Here is a 12,244-nt window from a genome sequence, read left to right on the forward strand (position 1 = left end):
GCACCACTTTGAAATTTATTTTTTAAAATGCAATCATTTTTTGCAAGATTTTATTGCTGCCTAGCTTTTTGATGGAAGTTGACAGAGTAGTTGCCTAAGTAAGAACATTCTATACATACAAGAAGCATATTCTTGTTACTGAGACAGTGCTTAGACATCAGTTACTGCCTCTGACTTTCTCCTTTCAGACAAATTACTTGATTTCTTTGTTGCTTGTCTTGTATAGCAGTACATATGCCTCACCCACGAGTTTATGGGAATAAATGCGTAAAACCCAAGAAGCTTTCAGGCATCAAGGTAATAGTGAGCCGAAAAGGTACTTAATCTCTTAGGTTTTGGTAGAATAGATCTGTAGAAAATACAAATCTGTGACAAAGAGGGAAAGTCTTCAATAGTTCTACTCCTGCAAAAATCGTGGTTTCAAACCTTTGCCCCTTGTGTGTCATTTGATGCTGAATGGCTCTGATTTTGCAGGGCAGAGCTAATCCATTATTTTGACAGAACTGTAAGCATATATGATATGGTTATATCATATATCATATGGCAGTCTCTTTTAAGATGACAGTGAGGAGCTAGGGTAGGCTTTTAGGAACACAGGCAAGTCAGAACTGGTCAGGAACGTAGAATACACGCTCTTTGGCCTCCTCTCTGTGTAACAGCTGCACTGGGCACGGACAGCAGATGACTCCGTGCTGAAGCTTTGTCCCTTTCGTTAAGTAAGTTTTGTTAAGTAAACTGCACTTCTTCCCATTCAGCCTAGCAGCAGGTGTTGTGTTCTGCTGGTATGCCTGCATACCTGCCTGGTATGCCTGAACCGATCACATAGTCAGGATTGAGTATTGCTGTTAAAGATAATTAATGCATGCTAATTTTTACGTCATATCCATAGGTAGGCAGGTATCATTTTCTGTTTATTTTTACAGGAGATGAAAAGTTACCTGTATTGTAAACTTGTCTACATCTGGCTCAGTCTAATAAAGACACCGAATGGTACATAATAGTCTCCTGTATTCTTTACAGCCTCTGAGAATTTGGCTTAGATATACACACACGCTATAAAGCAGAAATATCTTCTCTCCTAAGGGATATAATCTTAATAATTCAGTCAGCAGACATGTACTGTGTTTTTTCCTTTGCGGCTGGGATCACAGCTTTCCTTCTGAGCTGTTCAAGGACTGCCTGAGTGAGCAGCATGAAATAACTGCAGTGCTGATGGTCTCTAGAAACGTCACCAGGTTTTTAGTAGTGATCAGTCTCAATATTTGGGTTGCACATGAGTCATAGCTGACTCTCTGCTACACATATGTCATTTATGGGATGAGTTTGGCATAACTGGCGCTCCACTTTTCCAGTACATGACTAATGTTAAATAAAGGTAATATTTTTCCAGAAACTTGTTTTGGAATGCAGAATCTCTGCTTTTTACACACATATGTGTGGTTAGCAGATACATACAGCTAGCCTAGAAGTAACTTCCAGCAGACCTTAGTCTTTATTTTTCCTACACTTCATTTTCCCAAATAACATAGGTCAGAAAATGGAGTAAAGCAAGCATGGGATGAAGTGTTCTCATGCGTGAGCAACTGGAAAACAAGCAGGGACTGGAATGGCTCTGTACACCTTGCTGCAACTGCATTATTTCCCTATAATAATTCATTAAAAGGCTTTAGGCTATTACTTGGTAAACATAATTAACTTAATTTCAATCATTCAAATTGCATTCCAGATTAAAAAATGGCTGAGGGAGGAGAGTCTCGCTCTACTTCTTTCTCCCCGGAGAAAGGCATGATCTAGCGCAGCCGGAATGGCACGCCAAGCTGCCTGAAGAGATCTGCAGTTGTTAGGAGAGCTGCACATCACAAACAGCCTTCGCCATAGTAGAGCTGCTGGTGGCTTTTTGCTCCTCCAGCCAAAGCAGAAGTGGTGCTGATCAAACAGGCAGGCTTCGTGACTTTCTCCTCCCCGCCTGCTTTCAGACTGCTCGCTTTGTGTCTGCTTTTCCTTACATACCTTACAGGGAGAAACGGCTGTGGCGCTTTGAAAATGCTATTTTTCATTTAGTTCTTTGTGGAAAGTCAGCTGGGAGCAGCCTCTTTGCAGAATGACGCTGCCTGCCTGCCTTCATCTCCTCTGCAAACAGTGGGTCTTGGCTGTGGAGGGCTGCTCAGGGAGATGTGCTGAGTTCAGCTCCAGCGTGTCTTTCTTTGCCAACACACAGACAGAACAGTAACAAGAAGATGATGCCAAGCTAATTTAGTTGCACTAGTTCTGATATTTGCAGAGGAAAGCTCTGTACTAATGCATGCTAGAATCCATTTACTTATGTTTTCTTTATGGTTATCTGGTATAGCATCCCTTACGATAATAAAAATGGGAAGCAATGGGCACTGACAGGTATCTGTACTTTCGGTTTTATACTTTCAGTTTAATAGTGCTCACAGGTGGAATCTGAAATGTGAATGGGTACCCCTGTCAGAACCGAGAGCACTATACTAGCAGTATTAGAGTGTGGGGACTGGGAGGCAGCAGCTTTAGGGAAGGCTAGTGGTGCCGTTCCTCTTGTTCTTTAATAAATGACATCCATGAGTGGAGGAAGAAAAACAGAGCTCTCCTCCTTCCCCACCCCCAGCTGCAGTCTGCAATGCCTAATGCCTTTTGGAGAAAGGATGTGCTTTTTAAAGACATTGATTCATGCTGTAATCGTGCAGTGAGACTTGAGAGAACCACCCAAACAAGGGAAGATCAGACTGGTGATTATAGTACTTTGGGGGGTAAAATGGACATTTTAAAACAGAAAATAAAATACAGAGAGGCTGTCAACAGATATCACAGATATTCATTTTAGGTGAAGGACATTTAACGTTGGCCAAACAATATTTCTAATTGCAAAAGGATCAGGATTTTATACAGTATTGTCATGCAGCCTAGCAAGGCCAAGTCTATAATATGGGAAAGGGGGAAAATTCAGTTTTCCTGTGGGAAAGAACACTTGCTGCTAGCCCTGGCAGAGAATGGGATAATGGACTGCAAAGCCCTGGGACTTGTGCTGTAGAAGAGCTTTACTGAATCAGTGTTAGTGGTTTTTACAGCTCCCTGTGAACCATATGTAGTTGAACTTTTGTTAAGTAAAACATTTAGCTTCATGGGCAAGAGAGCTGGAAATAACTTTATAAACTCTAAAACCTTCCCGATTGTTGCATGTATTTGGAATGTGCAGAGTAAATAATGGTGTGGTATAGAGGTTCTCATAGTACTATTTCAGTGTGACCTCATAACTCCCTGAAATTTATCCTATAACATTTTTTATACAACTGTCATATTGCATATTCTCTATATAACGTATGGCGCATTACTCTATATAGCATAAGTGATAAAATTGTTCTTTCCCTAGTTTGATTTTTATAGATCCTTGAAGTTTTTCTAGTTCACCAGGCTTTACAAAAGAAACCGTAAATGTGTGTGGGAAAAGAGGATACTTAGAACTGTTGCTTGAGAAAACTTTCTTTTATTAAGTTGAAGAGTAGGGGTAATGTCAGTATGGAAGGAACACTGATTTTGAAGATTTTCTGGTCTTTGGTAGACCTGCTGAATTTTCAAGTTTGGAAACTTCACTTATAAGAAATAAACATTCTTATCTGAATAATTTACATGTAGCTTTTGTTTAAAATAGACATTTTTGAAATACTTTTGGCAAGAATATAAAACTTACTGAAATGTAAGGTGCAGCAAACTCCAGGCTTCGATCCTTTTAAGTCAGAGCGCAGAAGACAGCATAGCTGAAGCACCTTGACGTATGATTGCTACTGCAAGGGATGTCCTTGTCCTTCCACCTCAGCATGTCCCTCCTGGCTATGCCCACCTCTGTGGTTTCACCAGAGAGGGGACAGGCCAACCTCAGCCAGCTCAAAAGCTACTCCTCAAGTAGATTTCTGCCCTGTTAACAGTTTGTGTAGAACCATGGTAAGCAGAAGTTCAGCATGGGTGCTAGGTGTTGGATAGGCCTGTGGAGGAGCCAGGAGCATTAGAGAGAAGGACGTTCTGTCCTTCCTGGCAGCATGCTCTTGTCTCAGCATAAATACATATCTGTCTACCCCTCCAGGCTGCTGCAGACCATGCCATGGGTGTCCTTGCCTCAGCTTAGGTGGCTCATTTTGGGTCTTGATGGAGAAACAGAAGCTGGACGTGATTCGTTCAAGCCTTCTAGTACAGAAATAGATTTCAAATGAACAGCGGTAGTTGAATTAGCGTAGCCTCAAACTGTGAGTGCCTGACTGCCAGCCCTTCTGCCTTTCTGAATTTTCTCAACAGAATCAACTGTGCGAAAATATTATGCAACACTAGCATCCTTTTTTCAAATTGTGTGGTAGAAATGTGCTTTCCAGAGTAGTTTGGCAGAGCCCAGTGTGCAAGTACAAATCCATAAGCACTTCAGTGCAGCCCACCTTGGTTCTTGTGGATAACTCATCCCTTTATTGGCCAAGTCCCTTTGGCTTAAATTTTCTTGTCCTTTAAGTGTTCTGTAGGATTTGTAGCATGATCATCAGTACAATGAGCCACAGTTCATCCACTCCAGTTCTGGCCCTCACAAGTATTGTTTTTATTAATTTAATCAGAAGATTAGCCGAACCACTGCTGCCCCAAGCTGGGACAGGTCTAGATGAGAGAGGGGAATGATTTGAATAAAGTGGGCTTTTGTCTCAGATTTCCAGATTTAAGAGACAAGCATAACATTTTTTACGTCTGAAGGAAAGTTAGCAAAGAGAGATGATAAACTAAAAAGCAATGTCTCCTACTGTATATGTGTAACATTATCTGATGAGGAAAGACCATATGCTGAAGTATAGAAACATTATTGGTCTGTGTAGTACATGTGAAGACCTCGAAGCTACTTCGTGATACAGTGAAGTGACTAGGAGTTTTTCATCCAGCCCCCTGTAATGCGGCCAACAACTTGACCTGCTTTTTCTTGAAATGTGATTTTAAAGTGATGAACTTGTGCCACAAAGTCAGAGAGCTCCAAGGCTTGATCCCTACAGGTTTAGTTTGTGCACAGTAGTACAAGCTACTGCTTGAATTCAAGATTCCCTAAGTCCTGTATGTCTGTAGATATTTTTGAGTTGGAGTTGGGTTGTATTAAGAGTACAAACACAGCTATTACTAAGCTTCACTCAAATAAATTTTTCGTTATTTGATAGTTCACCTGAAGGAGAGACTGGATGACTACATTAAGCAGTGGAATGGCCTTGTAAAGGTATTTCGAAATGAAAGGAGAGAAGGTTTAATCCAGGCTCGAAGCATTGGAGCCCAGAAGGCTAAGCTTGGACAGGTAGGATCCAACTCACACACAAGTCTTGATTAAATATATACTTAATTTTACACCTTTAACCTTTTTGTTTGTTTATAATGTTAAGGTGTTTCAATGTAAAATAATATTAATTAAGTCTTTGTGATATCACTCTTCATTTACTTCTCTTTTTCTCTCTTTTGAAGGTTTTGGTTTATCTGGATGCCCATTGTGAGGTGGGAATTAACTGGTACGCGCCACTTATAGCTCCTATCTCCAAGGACAGGTAATGCTCTCTTGTGATTTCTAGTGCTTGGCCTCTTAGAAGCAGAAGTCGAAGTAACAGTCTTCACTTTTAAAATTAATAGGAATATGTTGTATACCTGTGTCAACTTCTATCTGTATCAAACTGTCAGTATTTGTAGAATAACAGATTTGTCATCTCTCAGCATAAAAGCTAAGTGAGGAGGATCATACTGTCATTACTAGCGGAAGTTTCTTGAAGAGTGCTTTTTTTGTGTGTTTTTAAAGATCATAACTTAGCTTCAAGACTGTATGTGGGCCAGAATGCTAGATAGAAGTTAAAAACACTCTGTGTGCTCCCACTGAGGCCGTGTTGCTCTTAGACCTGACAAAAAGGTGGGAGGAAAAGGCAGCGTGAGGGCTCTTCCAGCACCACATGTGGAGGTGCTGGGAGCTCTGCAGCCTCCCACCAAGTGCTATTCCCCAGGCACGGCATACTGGTACTCCTGCACTGAAGGAAAGAGTACAGCATTATCACTTCTTGTCTCCTGTCTGCTTTCGTATCTCTTGTGGGAGTTGACTTAAAAAGATGGAAGTGCTTGAAGAAAAAAAAGAGAAAAAATAGCATTGCAGTTTGGTCACTGGGAAATCCATTTGGGAAATTTGGAGAGAATAACAGGATGGTGTGTTTTCATTGTTGAAAGTTGTATATGAGAGATAACTATGAGGAGCACATTGTAAATTTTAAAAAAAGAAAAATTCTGTTGGAGGCTGTTGCTAAATGAGCACCAATAACATTTTTTTTTATCCTTAAAGTCTGGATTTGCAGCGTGGTTGAATGGGAGCAAACAGTGAACATCCATATTTGCAGTACTAAAAGCTAAGCATTATTACCTTATTGGCAGCTAAGGTCTGATGTGAATAGAAGTTACAGAAAATGATAATACTGTGAGAACCCTAGCCCTCTAAAGGCTCTACTGTTGCCTCCAGCAATGCTTTGTAAGAAGTACACATAAAGGAAAAAAGTATAAGTGAATTGATATGTTAGCATTTCATACCTATCTCTTGCTTTCAGAACCTCTTAAAACAGCAAAAAGCCTCTCTTTTTTCTAATGAGGCGTCATTTTGCATGTTACTTTTCATAGGAACTGCTTTAAGAGATTAATAATTAATGGTGAAAAATTCAGATTAGTCATATTGCTCTTCTTAAATTGCATTTTGCTCTTTCTTTCCCTTCTATAAACGTTTCAGAACTACATGTACTGTACCTCTAATAGATTACATAGATGGGAACGATTATTCCATTGAGCCACAGCAAGGTGGGGATGAAGATGGTTTTGCCAGAGGGGCCTGGGACTGGAGTTTGCTATGGAAACGAATTCCATTAAGCCACAAGGAAAAGTCCAAACGAAAACATAAAACTGAGCCTTATCGGTAAAGAGAGCTGTTTATATACTGTGAATTGTAACAAATGAGTGTCTAAAGCCTTTCCTTCTTCCCTCCTCCCTCTTCTCCCACGAATCACGGTTGGCGCACGCATCCTCCGTGGGTCCCTGCGCATAACCACATCCTCCCCGCCACCATGCGCCACCCGCAGAACCACATGCACTGTGCCGCTTATAGATGTCATAGATGGCGACACTTTTAAGATTGTACCACAAGGGGGTGGTGACGAAGATGGGTTTGCTAGAGGAGCGTGGGATTGGAGTATGCTATGGAAGAGGGTGCCCTTGTCCAAGCGAGAGAAGGAAAAAAGAGAGACAAAAACCGAACCGTATCGGTAAACACTAAATCACTTACACGTTTCTTTTTTCTTAAGTAGATATTGATCCACTAAATCTTGCATGTACACTTAAGCCTGAAAATATTCCTACCTCTGACCACGCCAGCTGCTTTGTTTCATCAGACCTGTACACTGCAACTGATTACTTGCTTAAAATGGCTTCGCTACCTTCTGCTGCCTCTTCGTTCCTGCTCTTGTCTGCTTAACAGGGTGTACATTAGAACAGCGGGGGGTTGTCTGGGGAGATGAAGCACCGTATGACTTTGTTTCCAGGGAAAACTTTATTTAGCTACGATATTTTTGAAAAGTAGTGCTGGAAACAAAAGTGCTTATTTAACCATTTGGTTTGAAATAATGAGCATGCTGTGAGTATTCGTAACAGCTGGTAATGCGTAAAATCTGTAGGTTGCTGTCATGGCTTGGTGCATGCATACAGCTCGTGGGTTATGCACGTATATCAAAAGAATCCCTTTTGTCATGTATCTCCCACTTGCTTCATAATAGATCACATCTGACAAAGAAGCATACTATTTGAGAATCTTGGCTAGTTGTTTTCTAAGGTCTCAGCATGCTTGGGGATTGTACTGTAATGAGTATCACATGAAAAGAGAGGAAAAAATAAATCCTTATTTTCTGGGAAATCTTCAGTAATTTTTACACTGATCCCACCTTTTTCTTCTGCTTTGGAGCGGGGTATGTTTTCTTCCCAGCAAACAGAAACTGGCTAGAAGCTCTAGCTTAGAGTTTCTGGATTGCTTTTCAAGACTGGAAGGCTGTGGTTCTGCTGTTTTTTATTACTTTCCCCTTCACACTTAACTAATCGTGTTACTACATTTGAAAGCAATCTTCACATCTTCAGAGTCGAATGTCTTCTGTTGCTTGTATACATGATTTAAGTACTGTAAGAACTTATGTTCGTAATTCCCTTTCCTCACCTATGATTTTTTTTTGCTAAAATGGCAACACATGCAAGGAAGTTATGAAGCTTTGATCTGTTTTGTGTACAACCTAAATAATACCATTTTCTGACAAGGCTGTCCACATTGGAACTTTAATATTTGCTCGGAGGGGAATAAACTATTTCAGACATCTCTGTTGTGTTCTGTGTTTACCATCCAAACAGGTCTTAAAATCCTTTAAACTGTTCCCAGAAACACACAACACATGTTCTCAGAATAGTTTAAAATATGACTTTATTTTTAATAATACTTTGATAGTCACAATGCCTCTTACAGAAGGAATTCCGAGTCGCTTATGTCCAGGCTGTGTGCGTTTTGTTGCAGCAATACTAAAGCATGCAAGACCAAGTAATGGCTTTGCTCAGATAGGATTGCCTTATTTAAAAAAAAACTAAAGCAAAACTGACAAAACGATCCCGAACAACTTAAAGCACAGAAACAACTTTCAGTAATGCAAGAAGTACCCCCAGACTGAATCCTACCTTTTAATCCCCAGCCTAATGGGGACTGCACATTTAGCCATTAGGGATTTTTTAATATTTGCTGATGCTTGGGTGGAAGATGCTTGGTATGTGCACTGGAAATGGTAATTCTGACCAAAATTTTCTGTAATTAAGAATCTATATATACAAAAAAAAGTCCACAACTTCACTGAAAATTATACCAATGTCATTTCATGAAATCACTGGATGCTTATGACAAAGCTTTATGATCTTTCAGTGTATTGCCATCAATCTAATCTTTATTATCTGTTATCAGCAAATCGCTTCCTTAATTATTGCTTTCTGTGAATGTTCTCTGATTGTTTTGGCAGGAGCAGTTACACTGTATTCTTCTTCCAGGTCCCCCGCCATGGCTGGTGGATTGTTTGCCATTGAACGTGATTTCTTTTTTGAACTGGGTCTCTATGATCCAGGCCTTCAGATCTGGGGTGGTGAAAATTTTGAAATTTCTTACAAGGTAATATTGAATAGTGAAAACCTCCGTAGAAATAAAGAGTAATAGAATCAGAAATGTTGGAAAAGACCTCCAAGATCATCCAGTCCACCAACCAAGATCAACCATCCACCTACCGCTACCATTTTCCCAGTAAACCATGTCCCTTAATACAACACCTAAACGTTTCACCTCCAGGGATGGTGACTCCACCACCCCTGTGCAGCCCATTCCAGCGCCTGACCACTCACGTGGAGAAGAAATTTTTCCTAATATCCAACTTTATGGTGTCAGGTTGGGAAGCGGTCCCTAAGTCCAGATTTTGGTAAGGGTTTGGAATAGCGCACATGCACCTGAATAGCTAGCCTTAAACCAGACCGACAGGAGGGGGAAAACCTGAGTGCTCACTGTGTGTGTTAGTAGAACAACGTTGTCTCTAAAGGAAGTGATCAGAGAACAAGCACCATTCGATTAAAGCACAGGTGCATGTAAACAGCAACGCAACAAGAGGTAAACTGCTCTGGTTTCCTCCTCCCTACCATTTTTGTGGGTGAAAAATGGTCTCATGCTTTTCAAAATTTAAAGAACTTCTCTTCAAGGGAAGTCTTTGTAATTGAAGCACTAACTGCATAATTCATAATAGCTGCAGATTTTATTTTCAATCCTAGGCATATGCATGCTCTTCATTTAGCAGGAAATGTAAGATGATAATCATTAGCTTCTGGTATCTTCAGTATTCGTAATGACTCAAGTGGCAGACAGCAGGAATCTGTCCCAATTAACAAACGAAAGTGGAGACATCTAATATCCTCGGCAGTGATCAGTGACACCATAGCTGAATTTCAGTGGAAGTACATTCAGAGCTTCCCCAGCTACTCTTGCTGTTGATGACTTTGAGGAAAGCTCTGAGTGCACTTGCTCGGCTGTAAATCCATATGCAAAAGGCAGTTATTAAGGATGTTACATATACAGGGTTTTTATTCTTCTAATTCCCCATCTTGCTTAGATTTAAATCATGATTGAAATTACATACAGTAGTTTCGTAATTGAAGTGAATAGCTGTTGCTGATTATGTAGAGACCTCTAAATTGATTTCATGTAGATCAAAACCAGTCTTCAGAACTAAATAACATTTATCACTGTTGCATGCAGACTCCTAGATAGGAAATAAAATGTCTTTGCATATCAGAGTTTCTTTGTATATTTTTTAAATCAAATTCCTCAAAAATTAATACGATGATAAAATGCACACCATGAAGGAAATAAACTTTTCTGCCCATCTTTTCTAGTGATGTTAAGTCATACTTTTAATCTGGAATGCAATCTTAATTTGGAACATCCCCGAACTAATTTAGAATTTGGATTTGATGCTACATTTTAACCTTATCAAAGCTACGAGCAAATGAATTCAGGTCTTTTAGGTATATTCTCTTTTTCTTATAAATTGATGGATTCTCCCGGGATGTGTGGCAGGGAGGAAATTTCAGAATGGTAACATACATTCCCCATTTTTATTTTCAGCCTTTCATTTCAGACCTATGACATCCATGCTTATGTCTGAAATAAAAAATACTTAAGTGTATCACACAGTTGGTATAGTAAGAAAAGTTGCTGGCATCTCTTTCACCATTTACTGTGTGTTTTTCTGTCTCAAATTCCTGTACACATGTATTAATATCTGCATCTTTTCTTGACCTTGTAGATCTGGCAGTGTGGAGGAAAACTGCTGTTTGTCCCTTGTTCTCGTGTTGGACATATCTACCGTCTCCAGGGCTGGCAAGGAAATCCGCCCCCCGTGTATGTTGGGTCTTCTCCTACACTGAAGGTACTGGTTTGCTGCAACCCTGAAGGTCTTCTGATGCAAGATAGCAACAGATTCGAATAAGTGTATTTAAATTATCAGTAGCAATTTAAAGAGCACTTCATTCAAAGGTGTTTATTGTCTGAAGCTGAGATGTTCATCTACATGGGTGGGAAATCTTTGTGCCAACCCCACTGTTTGTAAGAACAGACACTCCTGGAACCCAGCTTCTTTCTTCACTCTTCCCCAGCACGGAGGTACAAATTATATTTCCTACCACTTTCTCTCTACCCCCAAAGACTCTGCTGAGCTGTGCTCATTTGAAGTGCAAACAGCAGAAAGTGCCTGCCTCTGCTCTGGTGAATACAGCACAGTCCTGGAGGGTGGTGAGCATGGCTTTGCAATCCTTTGCTGGCTTGGAAGGGTGCAAGCCCAAGCTCCCTCTGAGTTAGCAAATGCAATAACCCAGCATCTCTCATGCCTTTATAGCTGCATTGCTGAACTAGGAAGCAGAGGACAATGCCTGGGAAAATGTCATGCTTTGCACATAAAAGTCCGTAACTCCTCAGGCATCTTGTAGGTTCAAAAGTGTTGCTACTGCTATCTATTAAAAGTATTGCTATCTATTAAAAGTAGACAAACACCTCAAGAAAAAAGTGAGCGACCTCTGAAGAGGTCAGGTATCTGAAGAGAGAACCTGAATCAAGAAGGACTGTTTCATATGCTTTTGTACCTACCAGAAGAATCGCAAGGACCCTTCTGTTAAGGTTTCCTATTGCCTGCCTAAAGATTCCTCTTGTGCAGTGCTTTGGCATTTGTATATTTATAAATTAAAGGTTTTATTCTTTATAAATTCCACTCCCAGAGCCATTGTCCTAAAAGTTACTGATGACAATGGCTACCAATTTACAGGTTTAGAGACTGTGGCTTGAGCCAAGCTAACAGCTGTTTCTGTTCAAAAGTGAATGTCTCAGAAAAGCCTCAAAGCAGAGAACTAACAAAGCACATACAAAATAAAAATATCCTGTATTAATAAGGAGACCTGATTAACGTTTTGACCAAACTAACAGCAGGAGCAGTACCATGGAAGGTAGCTGGAAATAAGCATAGCTGGATGTAGTGACAGAGAAAAGAGCAATGGGAGAAGAGATTGTAAATGATAGCTCCATTTTTCAGTGCGGGTAAGCTTGTCTGAAATTATAACACCATTCTATTAATCTGAAAAATCTGATCAAAAG

At 40.2% G+C, this 12,244-nt stretch overlaps 1 protein-coding gene across 5 annotated transcripts in view; it reads left to right on the top strand.

The window, feature by feature from the left end:
- GALNT7 (polypeptide N-acetylgalactosaminyltransferase 7) overlaps window positions 1–12,244 on the top strand; it is a 69,818-nt gene that overhangs the window by 48,281 nt on the left and 9,293 nt on the right. For 4 of the 5 annotated variants that reach the window (XM_040699127.2, XM_015276540.4, XM_040699128.2 and 1 more), the window contains exons 4-8: window positions 5,196–5,326; window positions 5,491–5,570; window positions 7,125–7,307; window positions 9,112–9,229; window positions 10,908–11,030. In XM_040699127.2, the coding sequence (XP_040555061.1) occupies window positions 5,196–5,326; window positions 5,491–5,570; window positions 7,125–7,307; window positions 9,112–9,229; window positions 10,908–11,030 (635 nt within the window). Of the gene's footprint in view, window positions 1–5,195; window positions 5,327–5,490; window positions 5,571–6,778; window positions 6,962–7,124; window positions 7,308–9,111; window positions 9,230–10,907; window positions 11,031–12,244 lie in introns of all 5 variants that reach the window. The other variant, XM_040699125.2, reaches the window with a different exon arrangement.

Source organism: Gallus gallus, chromosome 4 (assembly GCF_016699485.2).
Source record: "Gallus gallus isolate bGalGal1 chromosome 4, bGalGal1.mat.broiler.GRCg7b, whole genome shotgun sequence".
Classification (NCBI taxonomy): Eukaryota; Metazoa; Chordata; class Aves; order Galliformes; family Phasianidae; genus Gallus; species Gallus gallus.